We start from the raw sequence: 21,745 nt of genomic DNA on the forward strand, positions 1-21,745 counted from the left end.
CCAGCATGTCATCCTTCTTCCATCCACCAACAGGCTGAGCCTAGAGAGGTTAAGAAGATGTCCTTGGACAAGTATTCCCAACTTCTTTTCTAGACCCTCAGGTTTCTTTCATTTTAGACCTCTTCTTTCCTTTCCTCCTGCCCTGGACTTTCTTTACTCTCTTGGCATCCTGAAGTGCTTTCCTCCATGATAACCATGCAGGAGTGGAGTGGAGGAGACAGGAATCTGTGCACCAGGGACAAAAGCTTAGAGCTTTCCTCTCCTCCTGTTCTAGGTGTGAGTCCCTCATTGGTGATAGAAGCAGGTCAAGTGTTAGGTTGTAGTCATTTCAGGGCCTAGAGATTGAGAGAACAATAGTCCTGAGGAAGAGGTACTGGCAAGAGAATAGCCTCCCAAGCTGTCCTCTTCCTTGGTCCCGTTAGGAGAGAGCACCTCCCTCACCCTGCTCTAACATCCCTTCGATCGGTTCTGCCGCCTCAAGTCTTTACTTCTGGTGGCCCCAGCTCAGAGCAAGGCCGGGGACCCATTGAGCATCTCTTTGCAACTCCCTCTTGGTAGTAGGGTGGGGTGGGGTGGAGTGGGCGGAGGACAGGCTGAGATTGGAGATGAAAAGGGATGAAATTGAGAGCTGAGCTCACCCGTGGCCTAAGTCCCCTGTCTCTGACCTAGGGTCAGCCCTACCCCGGATATTTGGGGAGCTGGGGCTGAGCCTGGGGGCGCCACTGCCTCTGTTGCTTTAAGGAGCCGCTGTTTAGCATTCCTGCCGCTGCCGCTGCCGCTGCCTGATTCTGTACGCTGATTGGCTGGAATCAACTGAGACCCGAGCCAGGGAGAGATGCTCTTGACTCCACTCAGATCCATCCTGGGGACCAGTGCAGGAGCAGTCCTCGCAGCACCCAGCTTCTGCCCAGGCTCCCGCTTCTTCTTTGCCGCTGGGCCTCGGCCCAGGAGCCACGACGGGCGACACGGAGCCGCCAGTGCTGGAGGGGGAGCCGTGGGTGCGGGGCAGCGTGGGGGCAGAGGCCCCGGGACGCCCGCCCGGCCCCAGGCCCCGCTCCGCCCGGGCGCCCCAACGGGTGCCCCCCCCTTCCTGGTCCGAGCAGTGTGAGTGTGCCCGGGAGCCCGGCGGTGGCAGCGGCGGCGGCGTGGAAACCGGCGTGGGCTGGGGGGTCCGAGCCGCGGGGGGCAGTGCCATGCACAAGCACCAGCACTGCTGTAAGTGCCCCGAGTGCTACGAGGTGACCCGCCTGGCCGCCCTGCGGCGCCTCGAGCCTCCCAGCTACGGGGACTGGCAAGTACCCGACCCCTACGGGCCGGGTGGGGGCAATGGAGCCAGTGCCGGTTATGGGGGCTACAGCTCGCAGACCCTGCCCTCGCAAGCGGGGGCCACCCCCACCCCCCGCACCAAGGCCAAGCTCATCCCCACGGGCCGGGATGTGGGACCAGTGCCCCCTAAGCCAGTCCCGGGCAAGAGCACCCCCAAACTCAACGGCAGCGGCCCCAGCTGGTGGCCGGAGTGCACCTGTACAGGCCGGGATTGGTATGAGCAGGTATGGGCGCGGGGGGGGGGGGGGCGGGGGGGCGGGGGCGCGGGGAGATCGGAGGGGGGGCAACTCAGAGGGGCTGCGGAGTGGGGGGCCTAGAGGCCTGGAGTGCAGCAGGGGTTCCTGGGGCTCCAAGCCAGCAGACCCTGAGCCCCAGCACTGCAGCTGGCCCAAGAGAGATGGTTGGAAATGTGTGCTTCTCTGTGTGTGTCTGTTTGGGGGTCTCCATTTGGAGGGGATTGGGAGGAGCTGTGTGTCAGGAGGTGAAGGTATGGCGGAGGGGCACATTTTCCTGTGTGGGGGGATTGGGTTCTTCTCGGTATGGGGGTTGAGCAGTGTCTCTGTCTGACAGGGGGCGGGAGGTTCTGCGGGGGCTGTGTGTGGTGTGTGTCTCCACAGGAGGGGAGGAGGGGGCATGGTGCTCTGCGTAGCAGGGACATGTGTGTGTGTGTATGTATGTTGAGGTGTGTAGAGAAAGGCAGTGGAGCGCCTGTGAATCTATGTTGAGGAGCCATGTGCCCAGCTCGCCAAGCTTCATCCCCTGATGCCATGAGTCCCTCTCCATCCCTTTGTGTGTGAATGTGCACATGGACATGTGGAGATGTCTCTCTGAATGTGGAGATGTCTCTGCAGATGAAGCTGCAGGTTTAGCTGTGTTCGCCCGTATGTGTGTGTGGCCACATGTATGTGTGTGTGAGCATGTGGCTGCAAGTGTGTGCATGTGTGTGCCTCTATGTGTGTGTGTGCCTGTGCGGTGTCCCTGGTGAGAGGCGCTTGACAGGCAAGGGAGGGAGGGGGAGGAGGCAAGAGACACGTCCCAAGCAAGGCTGAGAGGCTGCTGAGAAGGATGGACTCTTTTGTCCAAGCAGCTCTGAAGTGTGTGTGTGCTGAGGCGGGAGCTGAAGCAATCCTCCTCGCTCCAGAACAGGCATGGTGCCTGGAGCCAGGCAAGGGGCAGCTGCTTTGGTTCAGGGACTGGTCCTGGTGGGGCATGTCCCCCTGGGGTACCCCTAGATGTGGGAAAACTTAGCCCCCCAGCCCTGACTTGGCACAGCTTGGGAACCCCTGGGTGCTGGGCACAACTCCGGCTTCTACTCCCAGCCTAAACTGCCAGCTTAGAAAATGGAAGGAGCATCTGTGGGAGAAGCAGCAAAATGGAGGCTGGGCCGGCAGAGCCAGGTCCCTGGCATGCATGGCGGAAGGCCTGTCTGGTTATTCAGCTCTGCAGCCCCCAGTGTAGGGAGAAGGGAGGAGGAGGCTTTGCTGGGGAGGGCAGGTACTGGCTGCCCCAAGCTGGTGACCGTTCTGGCCACCTCTGTCCCCCTCTGGGGATCGAATGTGCTCTCACTCAGAAGGAAGCATGGGGACTTCCTGGGGAAAGAAGTCCTCAGTTCTGCCTGTTCACACCGACTGTTTCCTGTGTTCCTTGCCTTGGCCCCTTGCCCTCTCCAGCGGGTTCCCCTCTCTCCTTTCCCCCTCCACCCTGGGGACCTGCCCTTGTAAACACTCTCTTGTACTTGTCTGGCTCAACTGGGAGATAAATGCCAGTCCCAAGGCTAGGTGGGCCAGTTGGTCAAGGTTTCTTTGCCAGGACTGATCCCTGGATGGCTCTTAGCCCTGGGAATGGGTTCCTTGAGGGGGACAATGCGAGACTGGAGCGCGGAAGCCAGGAGCTGCTGGGTCTTGCTGGAGCTGGGCTTGAAGCATGGCTCTCACATGTGGGCACACATGGTATACCAGATGCATAAAAGAGCTGCATGGAGATTCTTTTGCCTGTGTGTCTGTTGCATGGTACTTCAGGCAGCTGTGTTATTTCGGGGCTCTTAAGAGCCATCAGTTATTCCTCCTGGGATCAGGGACAAGAGCAAGGCTGCAGCAAGAATCTTCCCACCAGCTCCTAGGGCTGCAGGGCAAAAAGTCCTGGGGCCAGGCTCAGGAAAGGTGGAGGCATGATTAGCCAGTCCTGTCCTCTGCTTTTCAAAGCCAGAGCTGTGGGGTGAAGGCAGAAGCAGGGAAGCAGAGCACGGCATGCAGAGGAATTGTTACCCTGGGTCTGCAGCTTCCCTCTTCAGAGGAGGGGATCAGGGGTCAGGAAAGGGGCCTCATAGCCAAAGATGGGAGGAAAGGCACCAGGTTCTTTGGGGAGAGAGGCAAGAGGGCTCCTCCATTCGTGGGGATGAGAACGAGAGCCAGGGAGCAGGTGCTACTTGTCTGTCCAGAATCACATTTTCACTTGACAGTGGCCACAAGTTTGTCACGCATGGGAGGCTATTTCTGTGGGTTGGTCAAACCAACCCTGTGTTTCCATCCTCTTCCCTTGCTTCTCCTCCCATGACTACTGCATGTTGAAGGCCATGGACTCTGCTGCCAGTTAGTCCGTGGGTCACCAGCTTCTTCCTAATGGGGAACCTTGTCCACTCTGCTCCTGTTCCACCCTTGGCTTTGCCCTGACTCCTGACCAGATCCCTTTCTGCTGAGAAACACAAAGGGTTTGGGATCAAAAGCCCCTGGATAGAAAATGGATTAAGACTTTGACTCCTTCTGCCCACTGGAGGAATTGGGTTCTTGGGGACACAGAAGGAGAAACAGAATGAAGATTCATGAGGTACTCTGAGGGGGCAGCTTTTCTTTTTGCCCATGAGCTTTAATGGGCAAGGCGATTGGCCAGAACATCAATGGCCTCGGCAAGCTTGCGTTACTCAAAAGAGCACCTGGAGATCCAGGTTCTAGCCCTTGTTCTGCCACTAACTCGCAATATGCCCTTAGGCACAACCTGTGTCCTCCTTGGTCCTCAGTGTCACTGTCTGTCACATGGGAGAGGTTGAACAAGATGGTGACTGCTGCCTTTCCAGCTCCGACATGGTGGGAGTCTGTGATCCCCAAGTCAGGGAGACCTGTTGTTCAGAGAGGAGCAGATTCCCATCCAGGCACGGATGCTGTGTGCGGCATGGCTTGCCCACCATGGTCCATTTCTGCCATTCCCCTCAGGCCAGCCTTGCACCCCTCCTAGTGCACCCTGAGGCCCCGGAGCCCAGCCTCTTGGTGAGTGCACCACTGACTGGCTCAGTCCCAGACAATTGGTCTGGGCTAAGTGAGCAGCTGGATTTGGCCTGATGTGGCTGGAAGCAAGGAGAGGGGAGCCTCCTCAGGGTCAGCCTGCCCCATCTGTGGCCAAGAGGTGTCCCAGGGTCAATTTGGGCTTCCCTACTCTGCAGGGAGTAGGGAGACAAGCAGGTTGACCAGCAGGCAGATGGTTGGCATGGGGAGGGTTAGGCAGGAGGCACTTAGGGTCCTGCCTGTGTCTTTCCCCAGGTGAATGGCAGCGATGGCATGTTCAAGTATGAGGAGATAGTCCTTGAGCGGGTGAGTCTGGCAGTGGGGCAGGATGAAATGGGAGGAGAGGGTTAGAACCAGGTGGGGGGTTCCTGAACCTTGGTCTCAAGACTCATGGGGACCTGCATTGAGAGGATGGGGAAACGGCCCTCAGAGGCTGCATCACTACATCAATTAACCAACCGACTGTGTGTGCTAAGTGGCTTCAGTCATGTCCGATTCTGTGTGACCCTATGAACCATAGCCCACCAGGCTTCTCTGTCCACGGGATTCTCCAGGCAAGAATACTGGAGTGGGTTGCCATGCCCTTCTTCAGGGGATCTTCCCAACCCAGGGATCGAACCCAGATCTCTTATGTCTCCTGAATTGGCAGGCGGGTTCTTTACCTCTAGTGCCACCTGGGAAGCCTAATCAACTCACTAACAAATATTAATTGACCTTGCTTGCTGAGGCCTGGGGAATTGGGGAGGGGATGGCTTCGCTGAGGCCTCCATGCCAGAATGGTCAGCAGAGGGTGGGAATCTGCCAGATTTGTGACGAATGTGCCCCAGCCTGCCATGGCCCCTTCTGAGGCCTGAAGAAGCTGCTCTGGGGAGGGGCAGGGGTAGATGGGGCCCCAGAAACCCTCCCTTATACCTTTTGTTTGAGCAGACCATGCCTCTCCACTTCCTTCTGCAGGGAAATTCTGGCCTGGGCTTCAGCATTGCAGGTGGCATCGACAACCCCCATGTCCCCGATGACCCTGGAATCTTTATTACCAAGATTATCCCTGGTGGAGCAGCTGCCATGGATGGGAGGCTGGGGTGAGGTGGTCTAGAAGCAGGGCCAGGGGTTGCAGGGACAGAATGGAGGTGAGGGGGGGAGGAGGGCTGCCTGACAGGATGACCCTTCCATGAGATCTGAGAGGGGGAGGGGGGATGAGGGGAGGAGAGAGAAAGAGGAGGAGGTGGGAGGGAGGGTGGAGGGGCCGTGGCAGACTGTCATGCCTCTTGGGCTTCCCCCGCAGGGTGAATGACTGTGTGCTGCGGGTGAATGAAGTGGACGTGTCAGAGGTGGTGCACAGCCGGGCCGTGGAGGCACTGAAGGAGGCTGGCCCTGTGGTGCGGTTGGTGGTACGGAGGCGACAGCCTCCACCAGAGACCATCATGGAGGTCAATCTGCTCAAAGGGCCCAAAGGTGCGGCCCTCTAGGTTCCCGTGCTCTGGCCAGAGGCCCCTGGTTGGCCCTATAGGAAGTGGAAGGGAATCCCCTCACCCCCTGCCTACCTCCCCAGTTCAGCTCACAGTCTTCTTTCTTGACCTCACATCTCACCCTTACTGACCACGGGATGACAGCCTAGCATTTGGGATCCCTGGGGAAAGCTCCTATGGGTCTGGTGGCTTGGCTGAGCATGGGGGACTGGGGTTGGGCTTAACTGAGCACTCTAACTTCTCCTTGTATCACTCTCCCACTCCTTGCTGGCTTCCTCCCAGGCCTCGGTTTCAGCATTGCTGGGGGGATTGGCAACCAGCACATCCCAGGAGACAATAGCATCTACATCACCAAGATCATTGAGGGGGGTGCTGCTCAGAAGGATGGACGCCTACAGATCGGGGATCGGCTGCTGGCGGTGAGACAGCCTTCCTAGGGATGCCCAAATGGTGGGGTGGGGAGGTGGAGCTTTAGCAGCCTCTCCCTCCCCCTGAACCTCACTCCAGGACTAGGCATTATGGGGAATTTCAAGAGCATCATCTGAGGTGTGTGTCCCCAGATAGCAAGCCCCTAGTCCTCTTCATGGCTGGAACTTCCTCACCTGCCCACCGCTACCCTCTGCTTCTCTCTGCTCCTCACAGCACTGTACTTGGGCCTCTTTCAGACAGAGCACCATTGAATTTCACTGAAAGAGTACCCCCCCTCTCCAGGGTTCCCTGGGGAGGCCCTCCCTTCTTCTCCCCAGTGCTAGCCCTAAGACCTCTTCCAGGTGAACAACACCAATCTGCAGGATGTGAGGCATGAGGAAGCTGTGGCCTCACTGAAGAACACGTCTGATATGGTCTATCTGAAGGTGGCCAAGCCAGGCAGCCTCCACCTCAACGACATGTACGCACCCCCCGACTATGCCAGCAGTACGTACCCGCCTGTCCTGTCCGTGGCCTGAAGCCCTACCCCCTGGTTTCTGGAGGGGAAGAAGTTAATACTCCTTGTTAAGAGAGAGAGAAGGGGGGCAGAAAATAAGCCCAGTGCTGGGGAGAGCTGAGTGCAAATCCCAGCTGTGTCCCTTCTTCCTGGATGCCCTTGGAAAAGTCCCTTTCACCTGTCTTTAGTTTCCTCTCTGGCAAAAAGGAGCTAGTGATATATGTGCTGCCCTCCTCTTAGGAGTGCTGCAAGGATCAAATGAGATCATGGACGAGAAAGCCCTTGGAAAACTGTATTAGGCTATAGAGATGTGAGGGGTTATTATTAGTCACACCTCTAGTCATGCTTTTCTTTGTAGACTGCCTTGACTTTAGCTCTTTCTAAGACTCACAGGAGTGAGCTCAGGATTCAGAAAGGGACTGTGGAGGAGGAACCCTAGGGGGTGGAGTAGGGAGGAGAGGCCTGAGGAATCAGCATCCCTTGGTCTGGTTTTTTTGCATCTGAGGGAGTGGGGGCAGCCCGTGGTGGAGGGTGGAGGAGGCTACCACTGGGGAGTGGTCCGGCAACTTCTCTCTCCCTTTCTCCATTCCAGCTTTTACTGCCTTGGCTGACAACCACATAAGCCATAACTCCAGCCTGGGTTATCTCGGGGCTGTGGAGAGCAAGGTCAGCTACCCTGCTCCTCCTCAGGTTCCCCCCGCCCGCTACTCTCCTATCCCCAGGCACATGCTGGCTGAAGAGGACTTCACCAGGTAATACCCCCACCCCCACCTCTTCATCCTATCTAGGGATGGGGAGGAGAGGAATCCTTTCTCGTTGGCCACGGGCCTTCTTGTAGTATGGCAAAGAAGAGGATAAAGCCCTCCTCGCTCCTGTCTTTGGGGTCTGAGGCCCCCTCTCAAGCCCTTGGGACTCTATGGAGGGACAGAGGTGGCTGCAGGAACAAGTTCTACCATCAGGGGGAGCGCCAAGTGTGTGGCCCCTTTTCGAAAGTGTGGAGAAAGGGTAGGATGGAGTGTTTAGGGGGCCGAGGGGGTGGAGGTTGCGGGGTTTCTTGCCCTGTGACGGTTGCAGCGCCCTCTGTTGCAACCATTCCACGTTAGAGAAGAGAGCAGTCCGGCTGCTGGGGCTGGCGGGCCAGGTGGCCTCGCAGGGAATCCGCCCCGCCCCACTCTCGCGGCTGCCACGGAACTGGCCACCTTCGCCGAACTGGTCGGGCCGGCAGGGGTTCCGGGGGACAGGTTTCTGCGGGGTGGGGCCTGGGAGGCTGCCGTGGAGCCGGAAGGGTAGGCTGACGGAGCTGGGGGGGAGAGCTGGAGGAGCCATGGAGAGGACACGCAAGTTCTCAGGCTCCGGCTTGGCCCTGGGCTTGGGCTCAGCTTCGGCCTCTGCCTGGAGGAGGGCTTCACAGAGGTGGGCCTGGCCGCTCCGCTCCCTGCGGCCTGGAGGGGATACCAGGTAGGAGGAGAGGAGGGCATCCGGGTCTCAGGGAGGGAGCCCCGCACTGAGGCTGGGAACAAGAGAGGGAGAGCCTCAGACCTGGGGTTCCTCTGATGAGAGATGCTTAAAGTGAAGAGTGAGCCGGGCAAGTGTGCCGGGTTTGGTTGTGTGATTACACAGGAGCTGCTGCTGCTCTCATCTGATGACGCTGTGACCATTTACAGAGGGGTTCTTTAGACATGATTAGTTGGCGTTTTCACGTGCTCGGCTCCTCTCTTTGGTTAGGCTCCTAAGCTCCTTTTGGGGACCTGGGATTTCTTTATCTCTGTCTCCCACATAACCCAGCAAAGGTACATAGTGGTAGCTGGTGACTAAATCTGTTGTTGGAGAAAGTAGGAGGGGTCATAGCTGGTGGGTGGATTTTTGGGACTGCGGAGGAGACTGTGTAAAGTAAGTACGCAGTTTGTGGGTGGTGAGTGCAGTCAACCCCAGGGCCATTCCACAGCCCCTAACTGATTCCCCTTCTTGTGGCCCAGGGTCCACCACACCAGTTGGTAGGATGGGAGAATCTGGGGAGGAAGAGGACCAGTGAGTGGGCTCTGTGATATGGTCGCTAGAGCCCAGGATAGGGGTTTGTTGACCTGAGAGAGTCAGGGACTGCCCACTGGGAAGTTCACTCCAAGCCCTCAGGAAGCAGGGAGGAAGAACAACTGAAACTTGGCACCTGGCAGCAAACAGCAGCCAAGCAGGTTTCAGGAGAGAAAGGGAGCAACAGAGTATCATACCTAGGGACCTAAGTCCTTCTACAGACATGTGGGCCTTGTTCCAGGCTAGCCCTCACAGGGATGACAATTTATACCTACTTTGTCCTGACTCTTCCACTCTTCTCCCACCAGGGAGCCCCGCAAGATCATCCTGCACAAGGGCTCCACAGGCCTGGGCTTCAACATCGTTGGGGGTGAGGATGGAGAAGGCATTTTTGTCTCCTTCATCCTGGCAGGAGGCCCAGCTGACCTGAGTGGGGAGCTGCGCAGGGGAGACCGGATCTTATCGGTGAGGAAACAAAGGCAAGGTGGGAGGACGGGAGCTGGGCCACTCTAAAAGGGAGGAGGGAAGACCTCCCTTTCTCCAAGGAATGTTTTTTGAAGTGGGGGAAGGCTAAGAGCTGGAGAAAACATATTCTCTTTATAGATATCCTTAGTGAGGGACAGAGACCAGACTTGTACTTAAAGAAGAAATGCATATCACTTGGCTCTGAACCCTGGTTGACATTTGACCCCCACAAAGATAATTATTACACTAGAGGTGTAATCTTTAGGTTTCATCATAATAGGCAGGGATGGGCTACTGAGAAAGGCATCTGAGTAGACTTAGGGATGGGTTACCCATCTCCCTCTCCTAACTGCTACAACAGAGAACTCCTTTCTTCCTTTTGAGGTGGCTCACAACACCTCTCTTTGGACAGGTCAATGGTGTGAACCTGAGGAATGCAACTCACGAGCAGGCTGCAGCTGCTCTGAAACGGGCTGGCCAGTCAGTCACCATTGTGGCCCAGTACAGACCTGAAGGTAGGAGAGGGAAGGCGGAACAAGATGATTTGGGAAGATTAGACCTATTATTCATTGCTGGCTTTTGCCATCATAGGTAACAAAGCCACTTGACTAGTTCTCTTCTACCCTCACACAGTAACCCCTTCCTCTCCCCTTTTCTGGGTGGGTTGGAAGCGTCTATTAAGACTGTGCTCAGAGCCTTGTGATTAGGGCTGCAGTGCAGCTGAAGGCCAGTAGTGGGCAGCAGCCTACGGGAGGAAGCACAGAGATTGGGGCGACTGGAAAAAGGGGAGAGGGAAGTGGGGGCAGAGGCGAAGAACATAACTGTACCCTGGAACAGGCGAGTAACTCTTGGTTAGAAGGACCCAAGGGAGAAGAGTACCAACTTCTCAAGAGAGCTTGGACCAGCCTCTGTGACCCCCACTTCTCCCCTTATCAGGGTGACCGTGAAACACTCATAACCCCCCTGAAAAGGTGATGCTAGGTTCTCCGGATTGGGACTTGGAAGTAGACATCCCCCTCCCCCTACGGGGGTTCTTCTTTGTGTTCTCTTGGAGCGTGTCCCCCGGCCTGGGCGAGTGGGCGGGGCCAGTTATGCAAATGAAGATGTTTGATTGGCTGGGGCCAGCCAAGGTCCAGGTGCCGAGGTGAGCTGCGGGATGGCGCGCCCGAGCCAGCCCGCCGGCGGGGTGGCCATTGGCCGGCCGAGCGCGGCCTTCAGCCTCACGCCCCGCCCCCTGACCCAGGCGGAGGGCGGCGGGCGCCCCTCCTCCCCCCCCCTCGCGCGCCTCAGGCGTCTCCTCCTCCTTTCTCTCCCCTCCCCCCTCCTCCTCTTCTTCCCCTCCTCCCGCGCGGGCCCCGCTTTGTGTCCGTGGTCTCCCGCGCGGGACGGAGGGGCCGGCGGGAGCTGGCGCTTTCTCAGCACTAGACCTGGACTCTGACCCGGCGCCAGGTGAGGTGGGGCGGACAGGGGTCAGGCCCCCTCACAGTCCCCCCTAGCCTCTCTACGGTTCTGTTCTCAGACTCTTTTCCCACACTGTGCCCCCAACTCTGCGCTCTCCTGGAATCCCTGGGCCGCGTGTCCACAGCTCCGCGCGGCGCGGGGCTTTGGAGCCCCTCCTGAGGGCCCCTCTCCGCCCCACGGAGCGCCTCGCGCGGCTGAGCGTTCGCGCCACTGAGTCCCTGCGGGTCTCTTAACCTCTTGGCCATCACCTCTCCCTACCCACGAACTCTGCCCTTTCTAACCCGGGGCCTCTGTTCGCCTCCTAACCTCCTTCGTGCCAGCGGCTGCGCCCCTAATTCCTGTCCTCTGAGGAATTTTCTCCGTCTTCCCCTCCCCCACACCCGTTACTACCCCCCACCCCCGACCTGGCGACCTCTGGGAACCCCCGAGGTGGGCTTTGTATTCTCGCCCCAACCACGCCCGCTTTTGCTTGCCAGCGTTTTCCGACTGTCGCCGACTCCTTTCGTCCCCCCTCCCCCTTGTCGGGCCGGTCTTTGTCCCTTAGGGCTGCAGTGCCTGGGCTCCTGGGACACCTAGGCCCCGCTGGCCGGTCACTGAGATGGAGGCAGGGCCCTCCCCCGGGCAGGTGCTCTCTTCCTTGATGAGATTGGGGAGAGGCTGGCAGCTCTGTTGCAAAGCCGTGAGGGATGGAAAGCGCCTACCTTTGTCCTTTCCGCTGCCCCACCCCCACCCCTTGTTCAGCGCCTGCAGGCCAAGAAGAGAGGGGCCTGCCACCTTTTGCACTAGGCTCTTTTGATGGGGACTAGAGTAGGGAGATGACTAACAGGAGAGCTTGTTGATCTGAGGTACTGGGAAAGAGGGATGCAAATGGACACCTTGAGTCATTTCTTTCCGTGTTGGGTGTCCAGCTTAATGACAAGAAACACATTAGGGTTGTTGTCTTTATGATGCCTGCGTGTGCTGTTTGCTTCTCCGTGTAAACCTCACCATCTGATTTTTATTAGCAACCAATATTTATCCATTTCATGCCCACTGCTTAGGCAACCTAGGTTCTGCAAAGAAAATGGTTTCTTGTGTGTCTGTGGGGGTGTGTGTGTGTGTGAGAGAGAGAGAGAGAAATTGATGTGTTTTGGTTTTACTCACTGATACTGGACACAGGGAAACAATACTGTGAATTTGGTGGTAGTATGTTGGAAACTGGTAACTACATGTTTGTGTGAGTTTTGTTGGGAGAATGTAATTGGTTTCCATAAAGAGCCACAAGTTGTCCAGGCTGAAGGGATTCATTGCTCTCTGGGCATGTTTCTGAGCGTTTATGATGTTTGTCGAGGTGCTGTCTTATGTTAGGTTTCTCTACCATTTGAGAAACAAAGCCCTTCTTCTCTTAGGATTTAGTTGAACCACTGTTGTTAAGGCTCTGCCACCCCAATCTCACTTCTTTCCTTGGTTTGGAAAATCCATCAGGGCCTCAACATGCAAACTCTTTTTTTTGCCCATAAAAAAAATGGACCCTTAGAAACAGGCCCAGAGGGACTATCAAGCATTCTATGTTGGGCTCTGAATTTTCTTTGATAAAGTGATAGTTTTTAAGAATAAGGACTGCATGTTAATTATTTTATAATTATGTTAAATACTGTTCTTTGGAGGATTGCCTCACATAGGCATTTACAAAATGAATAATCCAAATATATATTTGTTGGCTAAAATGGCAGAGACTTTCCATGTTATTGGCCAAATAAGTGTTCATCATTTGTATTTTTTTCGCAAGAAATGTGGGCACTGGAAAGGATCATGTAGTCTAAGCCCTCACTGTGCAGATCAGAACAGCGACAGGAAAGCAGGGACATGACTTGCCTAAGGTCATGAAGGGAACGTTGCTGAGGGTCAGCGATCAGTATAATCCTAAAGTCCACCACTTGGGACAAATCGTGCTTGGGAGTACCTAGAAACCTGAGACCTTTTTGGAGCAGAGAAAAGGAACAGGGAAACTAATAGAAGAGAGAGTGAGGGAAAGAAAAATGTATGTGTGGGGGAAGGTGCGAGTGATCACTGTGGTGGCCCCTGAGGCACCATTGCTCAACCAGTGCAGCCTGTAGCTAGATATCCTTTAGTAGGAGAACTTAAAAAAATAGCTTTAACTAATTAGAACAATCAGAGTAAGAACATTTTTTCTCCTTTTTTTTAACAGCTTAATTGAGATATGATTCATATACCATACAATGCATCCATTTAGGTGTACAATTTAGTGGCTTTTAGTATATTCACAGAACTGTGCATTCATCATCACAGTCAATTTTAGAACATTTTCATTACCCCTCTCTTTTGAATACATAGAGATGGTGCAAGCATTGTAAGGGTGATAAGTGTAGGACAGTTGCTTCCTGATGTATCTCATCTGGGCACTTAAGCTGGATGGCAGCTCTAACTTTGAAATATCTGGTTGCCTAATGGGTTGAACCCATAATGAAGATAGGAATCTTGTCTATCTATATAAACTTTGTATTATGCCTAGCATGGTTGCTTTATAAACATTTGTATGGAAGCTTTGGAAGATATTAAAATGGAAATAGAAGTGCTAAATGATAAGGTACCACAGTGAGAGATGCTGTTTAATAGTTTCACTGTTGATTGCTCCAAACTGTTGTGGACACAGCAATCCTACCTATTTAGCTAAAAATAGCATGATGTTCCTGGGCATGTATAATCCTGCTTAAAATTCAAATTGAAAATTTAAACACTGGCTCTTGGCAAAGGCTCCCTTCCAGTTTATTCTAAAATGAAAAATATTTTTCTGTGACTTGTGGAATTGCTCTATCAAGGGAAGGATGGGTTTCGTATTATAACATTTTTGATTTAGAAACTATCATCTCCTACATTTTCCTCCCTAGTTACTTTCTGTCAGCCTCTTTATAAACTGAGATAGTATTTTTCTGGAAAGCCCTTTTGTTTTTAGCATAGAACCTGAACCCCAAATCAGGGGCAGAGCCAGAAATTGGTCACTAAGGTAGCTAAACTGGGAACTGATCCTTTGTGACTAGTCTTTTCAACTGGAATGTAAATCCAGACAGGCTGGGGCGGGGGTACAGGGAATGAAAAAGAATTAAGTTTTCCATACTTACTTTGAAGTGCTGAAGAAGCACACTTTTCACCATGGAAACATGTACAGGTAAGGCCTGGAAGAGTTAAAGGATCAGTCTTGATAATAACTTGTAAGCATAAAAGGGATGTTTTCCCCATAACATTGAAGTAACCATCATATCTCCCCTGTTTGAGAATGAGGGATGTAAATGTAGCTGCCACCCTATCAGCATGATCTCTCTTGAGAGGGTAGAGGTGAAAGTTTATCAAGGCAAAGAATCAAAGTCCTGAAACTCCTACTGCCATCCTAAAAGAAGAAAGGAAGAAAATGAATTCCTGTTAACAGCATTTCTACACTGAACAATTTGAAGGCAGCTACTATTGTATTTATCTTTGTGCCCCAGCACCTAGTCCAGAGCCTGGCACATATTTTGTTGAATTATTGAGTATCTCTATGTTCTTAGAACCCGCCTGCCAATGCAGGAGACTTAAGAGACACTGGTTCGATCCCTAGGTTGGGAAGATCCCCTGGAGAAGGAAATGGCAACCCACTCCAGTATTCTTGCCCGGAGAATCCCATGGACAGAGGAGCTTTGCAGGCTATAGTCCATAGGCCTGCAAAGAGTCAGACACGACTGAAACAGCTTAGCACTTAGCACAGCCCTATGTTCTTTGGCCACCTGATGTGAAGAGCCGACTCATTGGAAAATACCCTGATGCTGGGAAATATTGAAGGACGGAGGAGACGGGGGTGATGGAGGTTGAAATGGTTGGATGGCATCACTGATTCAAAGGACAAGAGTTTGAACAAACTCCAGGAGATAGTGGGCTTCCCTTGTAGCTCAGTTGGTAGAGAATCTGCCTGCAATGCAGGAGACCCAGGTTCAATCCCTGGGTCAGGGAGATCCCCTGGAGAAGGAAATGGCAGCCCATGGACATGGAAAATGGAGAATCCCATGGACAGAGGAGCCTAGCAGGCTACAGTCCATGGGGTCGCAAGAGTCTGACATGACTTAGTGACTAAACCACCAACCACCACCACCAGGGAAGCCTGGCGTGCTGCAGTCCATGGGGTCGCAAAGAGACAGAGATGACTTAGTGACTGAACGGCAACAGTGTTCTAGATGGCTTTGTAAGCACTAATATCCATATGGGATAGGTGGTATTATCTCTATTTTCTGGGCTTCCCTGGTGGTTCAGACGGTAAAGAATCTGCCTGCTATGCGAGAGACCTAGGTTAGATCCCTGGGTTGGGAAGATCCCCTGGAGGAGGGCATGGTAACTCACTCCAGTATTCTTGCCTGGAGAATCCCCATGGACAGAGGAGCCTGGCAGGCTACAGTCCATGGGGTCACAAAGAGTAGAACACGACTGAATGACTAAGCACACACACACAATCCCTATTTTACAGATGAGGAAAGTGAAGATCAGAGAGGTTGAGTGACTTGCTTAAGGTCCCACAGCCAGTAAGGGGCAGAATCAAAATTTGAAGTCAGATTTCCTGAGAACTTCGTGTCCCAGGCTTTTGCCAATAGACTGCCTTTCTCCACAGCAGAGAAGCTGTGAGCCCCCCTACCCTACCCAGAAGATACTCTCTGAGAGTCCCAATTGTTAGCTTTTTAAATCTTGATGATCACAAACTCCTATACCAAAGGAGGTAACAAAACCTGAGGGAGAACCCTGTCTCCTGCAAAAGGAAAGAGGACTTAGAAGACTGCCACAGAATGGTATTGTGGGGGATACCTCAGGAGGAGCCAAAAGATGAAAGTTGATTGGCTTGACTTAATATGTGCAGGCTTAAGAATACTAATGCAGTAAAATGGAGTTGTGTTTGTAATTCATTTTTTATGACCTTACAATTCACTCATTTAAGGGTGTAATTCAGTGGTGTAGAATTCACAGAGTTGTGCAACCATCTTGTCAATCAATTTTACATTTCACCACCTCGAAAAGAAACTGAATCCTTTAGCTATCTCCCACCCCTCCAACCTCTCCATCCCCCTCAGTGCTGCTAATCTACTTCTGCTTATATGGGTTTGCCTGTTCTGGACATTTTGTATGAATGGATTCATGTATTATATGGTCTTTTATGACTGACTACTTTCACTTGACATAGTGTTTTTGAGGTTCATCTGTATGGTAGCATGTATCAATACTTCATTTATTTTTATGGCTGAATAACATTCTGTTGTATGAATATATCACATTTTGTTTATCCATTTATGAGTTGATAGGCATTTGGGTTATTTCTACTTTTTGGCTGTTACCAATACTACTCTTTGAACATCTGTATGCATATAACTGGATCATATGGCAACTCTATATTTAACCTTTCGAGGAATACCCCAGCTGTTTTCCGTAGTGGCTGTGCCATTTCACATTCCCACCAGCAGTGTGAGGGTTACAGTTTCTCCACATCCTCGCCAACCCTTGTAAATGTCAGTCTTTTTGATTCTAGCCATTCTGGTGGGTGGGAAGTGGTATTTCATTGTGGTTTTTATTTGCATTTCCCCAAATGGCTAATGATGTTGAGCGTCTTTTCATGTGCTTATTATTTGCCAGTCAGTTTTGCTTTGCTTGGTCCCTTGATTCTCAAGCTGTTTACGAATTGACTTGAGACCAGAGCAAGCCAACTATGTCATTACTCAGGTGATTAGAGGGAGGCAGGAGGAAAGGTGCTACCTTTCACTCTTATCAACTGTGTGCTGGAGGGCTTGGGTGCAGATAATTTTAGCTAGGAATGCTGAGCTGATAAAAATGATAGGGCCCACCTTAAAAAAACCCAGCTTATTCACATACTGTACAATTCACCCATTTACAGTGTACCACTCAGTGGTTTTTAGAATGTTCTGAGTGATACAGCTGTCAATTTTAGAACATTTTCCTCACCCCTAAAAGAAGTCTCATCCCATTAACAGTCACTCCCTATTTCCCCCAAACTCCTCCCCTCTTCCTAGCCCAAGGCACCCACTAATCTACTTTCTGTTTCTGTAAAGTTTCCTTTTCTGGCCCATTCATATGAATGGAATCATATAATATGCAGAATATGCAGTCTTTTGCATCTGGCTTCTTTCAACATAGTTTTTTCAAGGTTCATCCTGATGTAGCATGTAACACTTCATTCCTTTTTAAGGCTGAATAATATTTCATCTTATGGTTATACCACAAATCGTTTATCCATTCTTCAGTTGATGGACTTGGGTTGTTTCCATCTTTTAACTGTTGTGAATACTGCTGCTATCAATGTTCATGGGAAGTTTTTGTGTGGTCATATGTTTTCAATTCTTTTGGGTATATATTCCTAGGAGTGGAGTTGCTGGGTCATAAGGTAACCACATTGAACAGTTTTGAGGATCTGCCAGATTTTGTCAAAGTGGCTACACCCTTTTAGGCCCACCCTGTTTTGCAAACTTAGAAGAGAAAAAAATGTTAGCTTTCTTTTCAGTTTTGCCTCCTGGGGCTGAACTTTATATACAGCGTGCGCGCGCTCGCTCCCCCCCCCCCCCCCCCCCCCCGTGTTTGTACTTGCGTACACTGGGCTTTTCTGGCTTCCATGTAGCTTAAGGACATGGTAGCTAGAGTTGGCAAAGCATTCTGATTCTAGCTAGACAGGTGCTTTCTTGTCCTTGTTAGATGGTTTGAGACAAAATCCTAGGAACTTTGGTGTCTATAAAACATTGGTTCTTCTGATAGGGTAGAATGATTAGAATAATATAGAAAATGAATTATTTCTTATTTATTTATAGCTTTTTAGGATTTCTTAATTTAATGTGTTGCTTGTTGAAATCTTGACCCTGATATTTACACTGTTGCTTTGTTTGTTTAAAGCTTTAGACTTATATTCCATAATAGGGTAATTGTTTTATTGTTTTTAATAGAGAGATAGAATAATTTGGGCCTATCCCTGGTGGCTCAGACGGTAAAGAATCCGCCTGCAATGCAGGAGACCTGGGTTCAGTACCTGGGTTGGAAAGATTCCCTGGAGGAGGGCATGGCAACCCACTCTAGTATTCTTGCCTGGAGAATCCAGTGCACAAAGGAGCCTGATGGGCTACAGTCTGTGGGGTCCCAAAGAGTGAGACACGACTGAGCGACTAAGTACGCACACATATCATTGTCATTGAGATGAAAAAATATGGGTTTTGCTCCTTTTATCTTAAGAAAGGGAACCATCTTGGAGGAGTAGCCAAGGCCCTGGGTTCTAGTTCTGACTTTAAGCAGCTGAATGATCTTGTACTAGTCAACTTCTTTGGACCTCAATTTTCTGATCTATAAAATGATGGGATTGTGTGAAATGATCCCACATGTTTCTTCTAACTCAAATTCTGTGTTAGATAAGTGGAATTAAGTTGTGAATTCAATTCACAAGTTCCTGTTTGTGACTAGAGTGTTACTGAATCACAGTTTTGAGTTAATAACAATCTTGCATTAGTAAAGGTCTTGTCTTCCCCTCTTCTTTTGTGTGGTAAGACTTTCATCCTCTTGAAATGGATCTTTGTTTACTTTTCATTGAATTTAGATATCTTAAAAATGCAAACACCTTAGAGATTTGGGGATTTTTCAACTTCATAAAATTAACACATTTTGTATAAATATATACATTAGGGGTCTGCATACATGAGTGTCCTTCAGATTTTCAAAAAGAAGAAAGAATTTTGCAAATCTTGGGTTAAATAAACTAGATTATTGAGTTGTCTTGTAAACACTCAGAAAAAGAAGTGGTGAGCACTGAAACCACCATTGATTCACCAAGGTCAAACAAATCATGTCAGACTGCCAAATTGCCTTGATGGACAGGGTTACTAGACTGGTACATCAAGGAAATATGGTAGATGTGGTATATCTAGATTTCAGCAAGGCATTGGCAGGGCTTCTTTGTTTTACTCTTGGATAAGATGGCAAGGTGATAGTAGTGGTAATACGTTTAAGTGGATTTGTCTGCAGCTGGTTGAGTGATCACTCCCAGGGAAAAATGAAGAATGAGCCAGGAGCAGCATGGAGGGGAATTTCTAGTGCCCGTGTGTCCTGTCTTCATCCTTGGGCCTGTCCTTTTCAGTCTGCCTCCACCTCCCCCTCAGATTATATTTTATATTGTAATATATAATTTTAAAAATTATATTTCTCCTGGGTATATAAATATTACATTCAGATTTGTAGAAAATTGGAAAACAACAAAATACAAAGTTAAAAAAAAGCCCAAATCATGTGTAAAACTACCTCCAGAAATAACCTTGTATTTGTGTGTATTTCCCTCCAAACTTTTATATCTCATATAGTATATATGTATGTCTTTCATGTCTTTCAAGACTGGGATCATTGTATTTAAGCAGTCTTGTATCCATTCTTTTAACTTAGCATATGTCATTAATATTTTATTAAAGTGGTTCTTAATAATTAAATATTCCATCATGTGTGCACCATAATTCATGTAATCATTCCCTTATTGGAGGACATGTAGGTTGTTTGCAGTTTTTTTATTTTATAAATAACACATTGATGCATATCTTTGTATGAGGCTTTTTGTGAATCTGGGATTGTGTATTCAGAATGAATTCCTTGGAATGGAATTATTGGGCCAATGGATATGAACATGTTTAAGACTTTTGATATATTTAATATGTATTTGATATATTTCTCTATCTCCAGCAACAATATAAAAGTGTATATTTTGAGATCCGTGCTAAAATGGAGTATTATTTTTAAAATATCTGCAAATTAGGTAAAAATGTTATTTAATGCATATCTTAATTTGTATGTCTTTTTAATAATAGAATTGAACATTTCTGTGTGTGTGTTCATTGATCATTTTTTGTGTGTGGATTGCCTGTTCATACCCTTTCCCCATTTCCTTGTTGAGGTATATTTATCAGTTTTTGCATGCATGCTAAGTTGCTTCAGTCGTGTCTGACTCTTTGCGACCCTACGGACTGTAACCCGTTAGGCTCTTCTGTCCATGAGATTCTCCAGGCAAGAATACTGGAGTGGGTTGCCATGCCCTCCTCCAGGGGATCTTCACTGACCAGGTATGGAACCCGTGTATCTCAGGTCTCCTGCATTGGCAGGTGGGTTCTTCACCAATAGCGCCACCTGGGAAGCAGTTCTTACTGACCCATAAAAGCTTTAAAGTAGTCAGTCATATATGTTGAAAGATTTTTCCCATTTTGTACTTTGCTTTTTATTTTATTTTGATGTACAGATGTTTTGTTTTTATGTAGTCACATCTATCAGTGTTTTCTTTTTTGTGTATTTTGCCTCTGCCCATAGCTTTGGAAAGGCCTTTCTTACTCTGAGAGAAAATAAATGTCCACCTTTTTTTAAAAAATTCTAGTTGTTTAATGTTTTTCTTTTTGCATTTAAAACTTTAACTTGCTGGGACTTTATTTATGATGTAAGATAGGATACTACCTTATTTTTGCTCCAAATATTTTAAGAAATTACCTTGGAACCATTTATCAGATAATCTATTATTTTCTTGCTGTTTTGGAGTGCCACCTTTATTATGCACATGCACACACAACCACACTCACGTACTCATAATTTGGATTTTGGGTTTCTTAATTCTGTTCTGTGATATTTTACTCTGGGATTATCAGTTACTGAGAAATGACCACAGATGCTTTGACAATAACCAGAAGGGTCTTTCTCTAGGTCTCAGTTTCTGGGTTCCTTCCACAGAAACTTGACCCAAAAGATCCAATTGATACCCCAATAAACATTGTCAGATAATTTGTGATCCTGTTGGAGTGACCACTGTGAAGAATAGTTGAATCTAGACTCTCAGTTGACATGTAAAACATAGAAATCAAGGATTTCCCTGGCAGTCCAGTGGTTAGGATTCTGCACTTCCACTCTAGAGGGCCTGGGTTCGATTCCTGGTTGGGGAACTAAGATCTTGCAAGCTGCTGGGTGCAGCTGCAGCCACAAAAACCCAAAACAAAACAGAAATCAGTTACATACCTATGGCTGATTCATGTTGATATAAGGCAGAAACCAACACAATATTGTAAAGCAGTTATCCTCCAATTAAAAATAAATAATAAAAGAAATCAGTTACATTAACTCATTAGCAAGCTTAGTCATAAAATGTTGTGTTTCAGTCACTATATTGCAATATTTCTGTTAAGTGGGAAAGATTGTTGTGAACAAGAGTACCTGCTACCTTCAGAGCAAGGAAAGGTACAATTCTTTATTCATTCTCGTGTTTTCCAGATGAGATGTTTTGTCTTGGGGTGATTCTACATAGACTTTGACTTATGGGTTAAAGGAGCTAAAGGCTTTATTAATCTTGTATTTATTTGAATACGCTGTATGAAATTCTTTAGAAATAGAGAAAAGACCCTATTTGAAGCTTTTACCCTGATCTCTGTTTGGTGATTCAGTATAGGGTGAGAAGAGCCAGTGGCTAGGTCCTATGAAAAACTTTTTCTTAGCTTGATATAAGATCAAAGCATTTTTATGCTACTCGTTTCAGACCAGGTGGCTGAATGTCATGGCACCTTATATAGTACAGTGCTTTTGCTCAGTGCCCTTCCTGCATCCTCACTAAGCTCGTTAGGGGACAGAAACATCCAGTCAGTAGGAATAATCTGGAATTTTTTATGGCATGCTGATATGGATTGTCTTGTTTTCTGTTGGATTCCCAGTATCAGGATGCTGTCCAGAACTCTGGTAATGTGTGTGTATGGCTGAGGAAGCATTGTGACAGTGGAGGGACCAAAATA

At 49.7% G+C, this 21,745-nt stretch overlaps 1 protein-coding gene across 7 annotated transcripts in view; it reads left to right on the forward strand.

Annotated features, from left to right (window-relative positions):
- Positions 1–850: 850 nt before the first annotated feature.
- DLG3 (discs large MAGUK scaffold protein 3) overlaps positions 851–21,745 on the forward strand; it is a 53,886-nt gene continuing 32,991 nt past the window's right edge. For 2 of the 7 annotated variants that reach the window (XM_027533319.1, XM_027533317.1), the window contains exons 1-9: positions 851–1,550; positions 4,857–4,907; positions 5,556–5,680; positions 5,884–6,053; positions 6,350–6,486; positions 6,838–6,982; positions 7,585–7,744; positions 9,329–9,485; positions 9,898–10,000. In XM_027533319.1, coding sequence (XP_027389120.1) covers positions 1,194–1,550; positions 4,857–4,907; positions 5,556–5,680; positions 5,884–6,053; positions 6,350–6,486; positions 6,838–6,982; positions 7,585–7,744; positions 9,329–9,485; positions 9,898–10,000 — 1,405 coding nt within the window. In that variant the 5' untranslated portion in view covers positions 851–1,193. Of the gene's footprint in view, positions 1,551–4,856; positions 4,908–5,555; positions 5,681–5,883; positions 6,054–6,349; positions 6,487–6,837; positions 6,983–7,584; positions 7,745–8,286; positions 8,451–9,328; positions 9,486–9,897; positions 10,001–10,808; positions 10,935–21,745 lie in introns of those variants that run through there. The other 5 variants (XM_027533315.1, XM_027533316.1, XM_027533318.1 and 2 more) reach the window with 4 other exon arrangements.

Source organism: Bos indicus x Bos taurus, chromosome X, assembly GCF_003369695.1.
Source record: "Bos indicus x Bos taurus breed Angus x Brahman F1 hybrid chromosome X, Bos_hybrid_MaternalHap_v2.0, whole genome shotgun sequence".
In the NCBI taxonomy this organism is placed as follows: domain Eukaryota; kingdom Metazoa; phylum Chordata; class Mammalia; order Artiodactyla; family Bovidae; genus Bos; species Bos indicus x Bos taurus.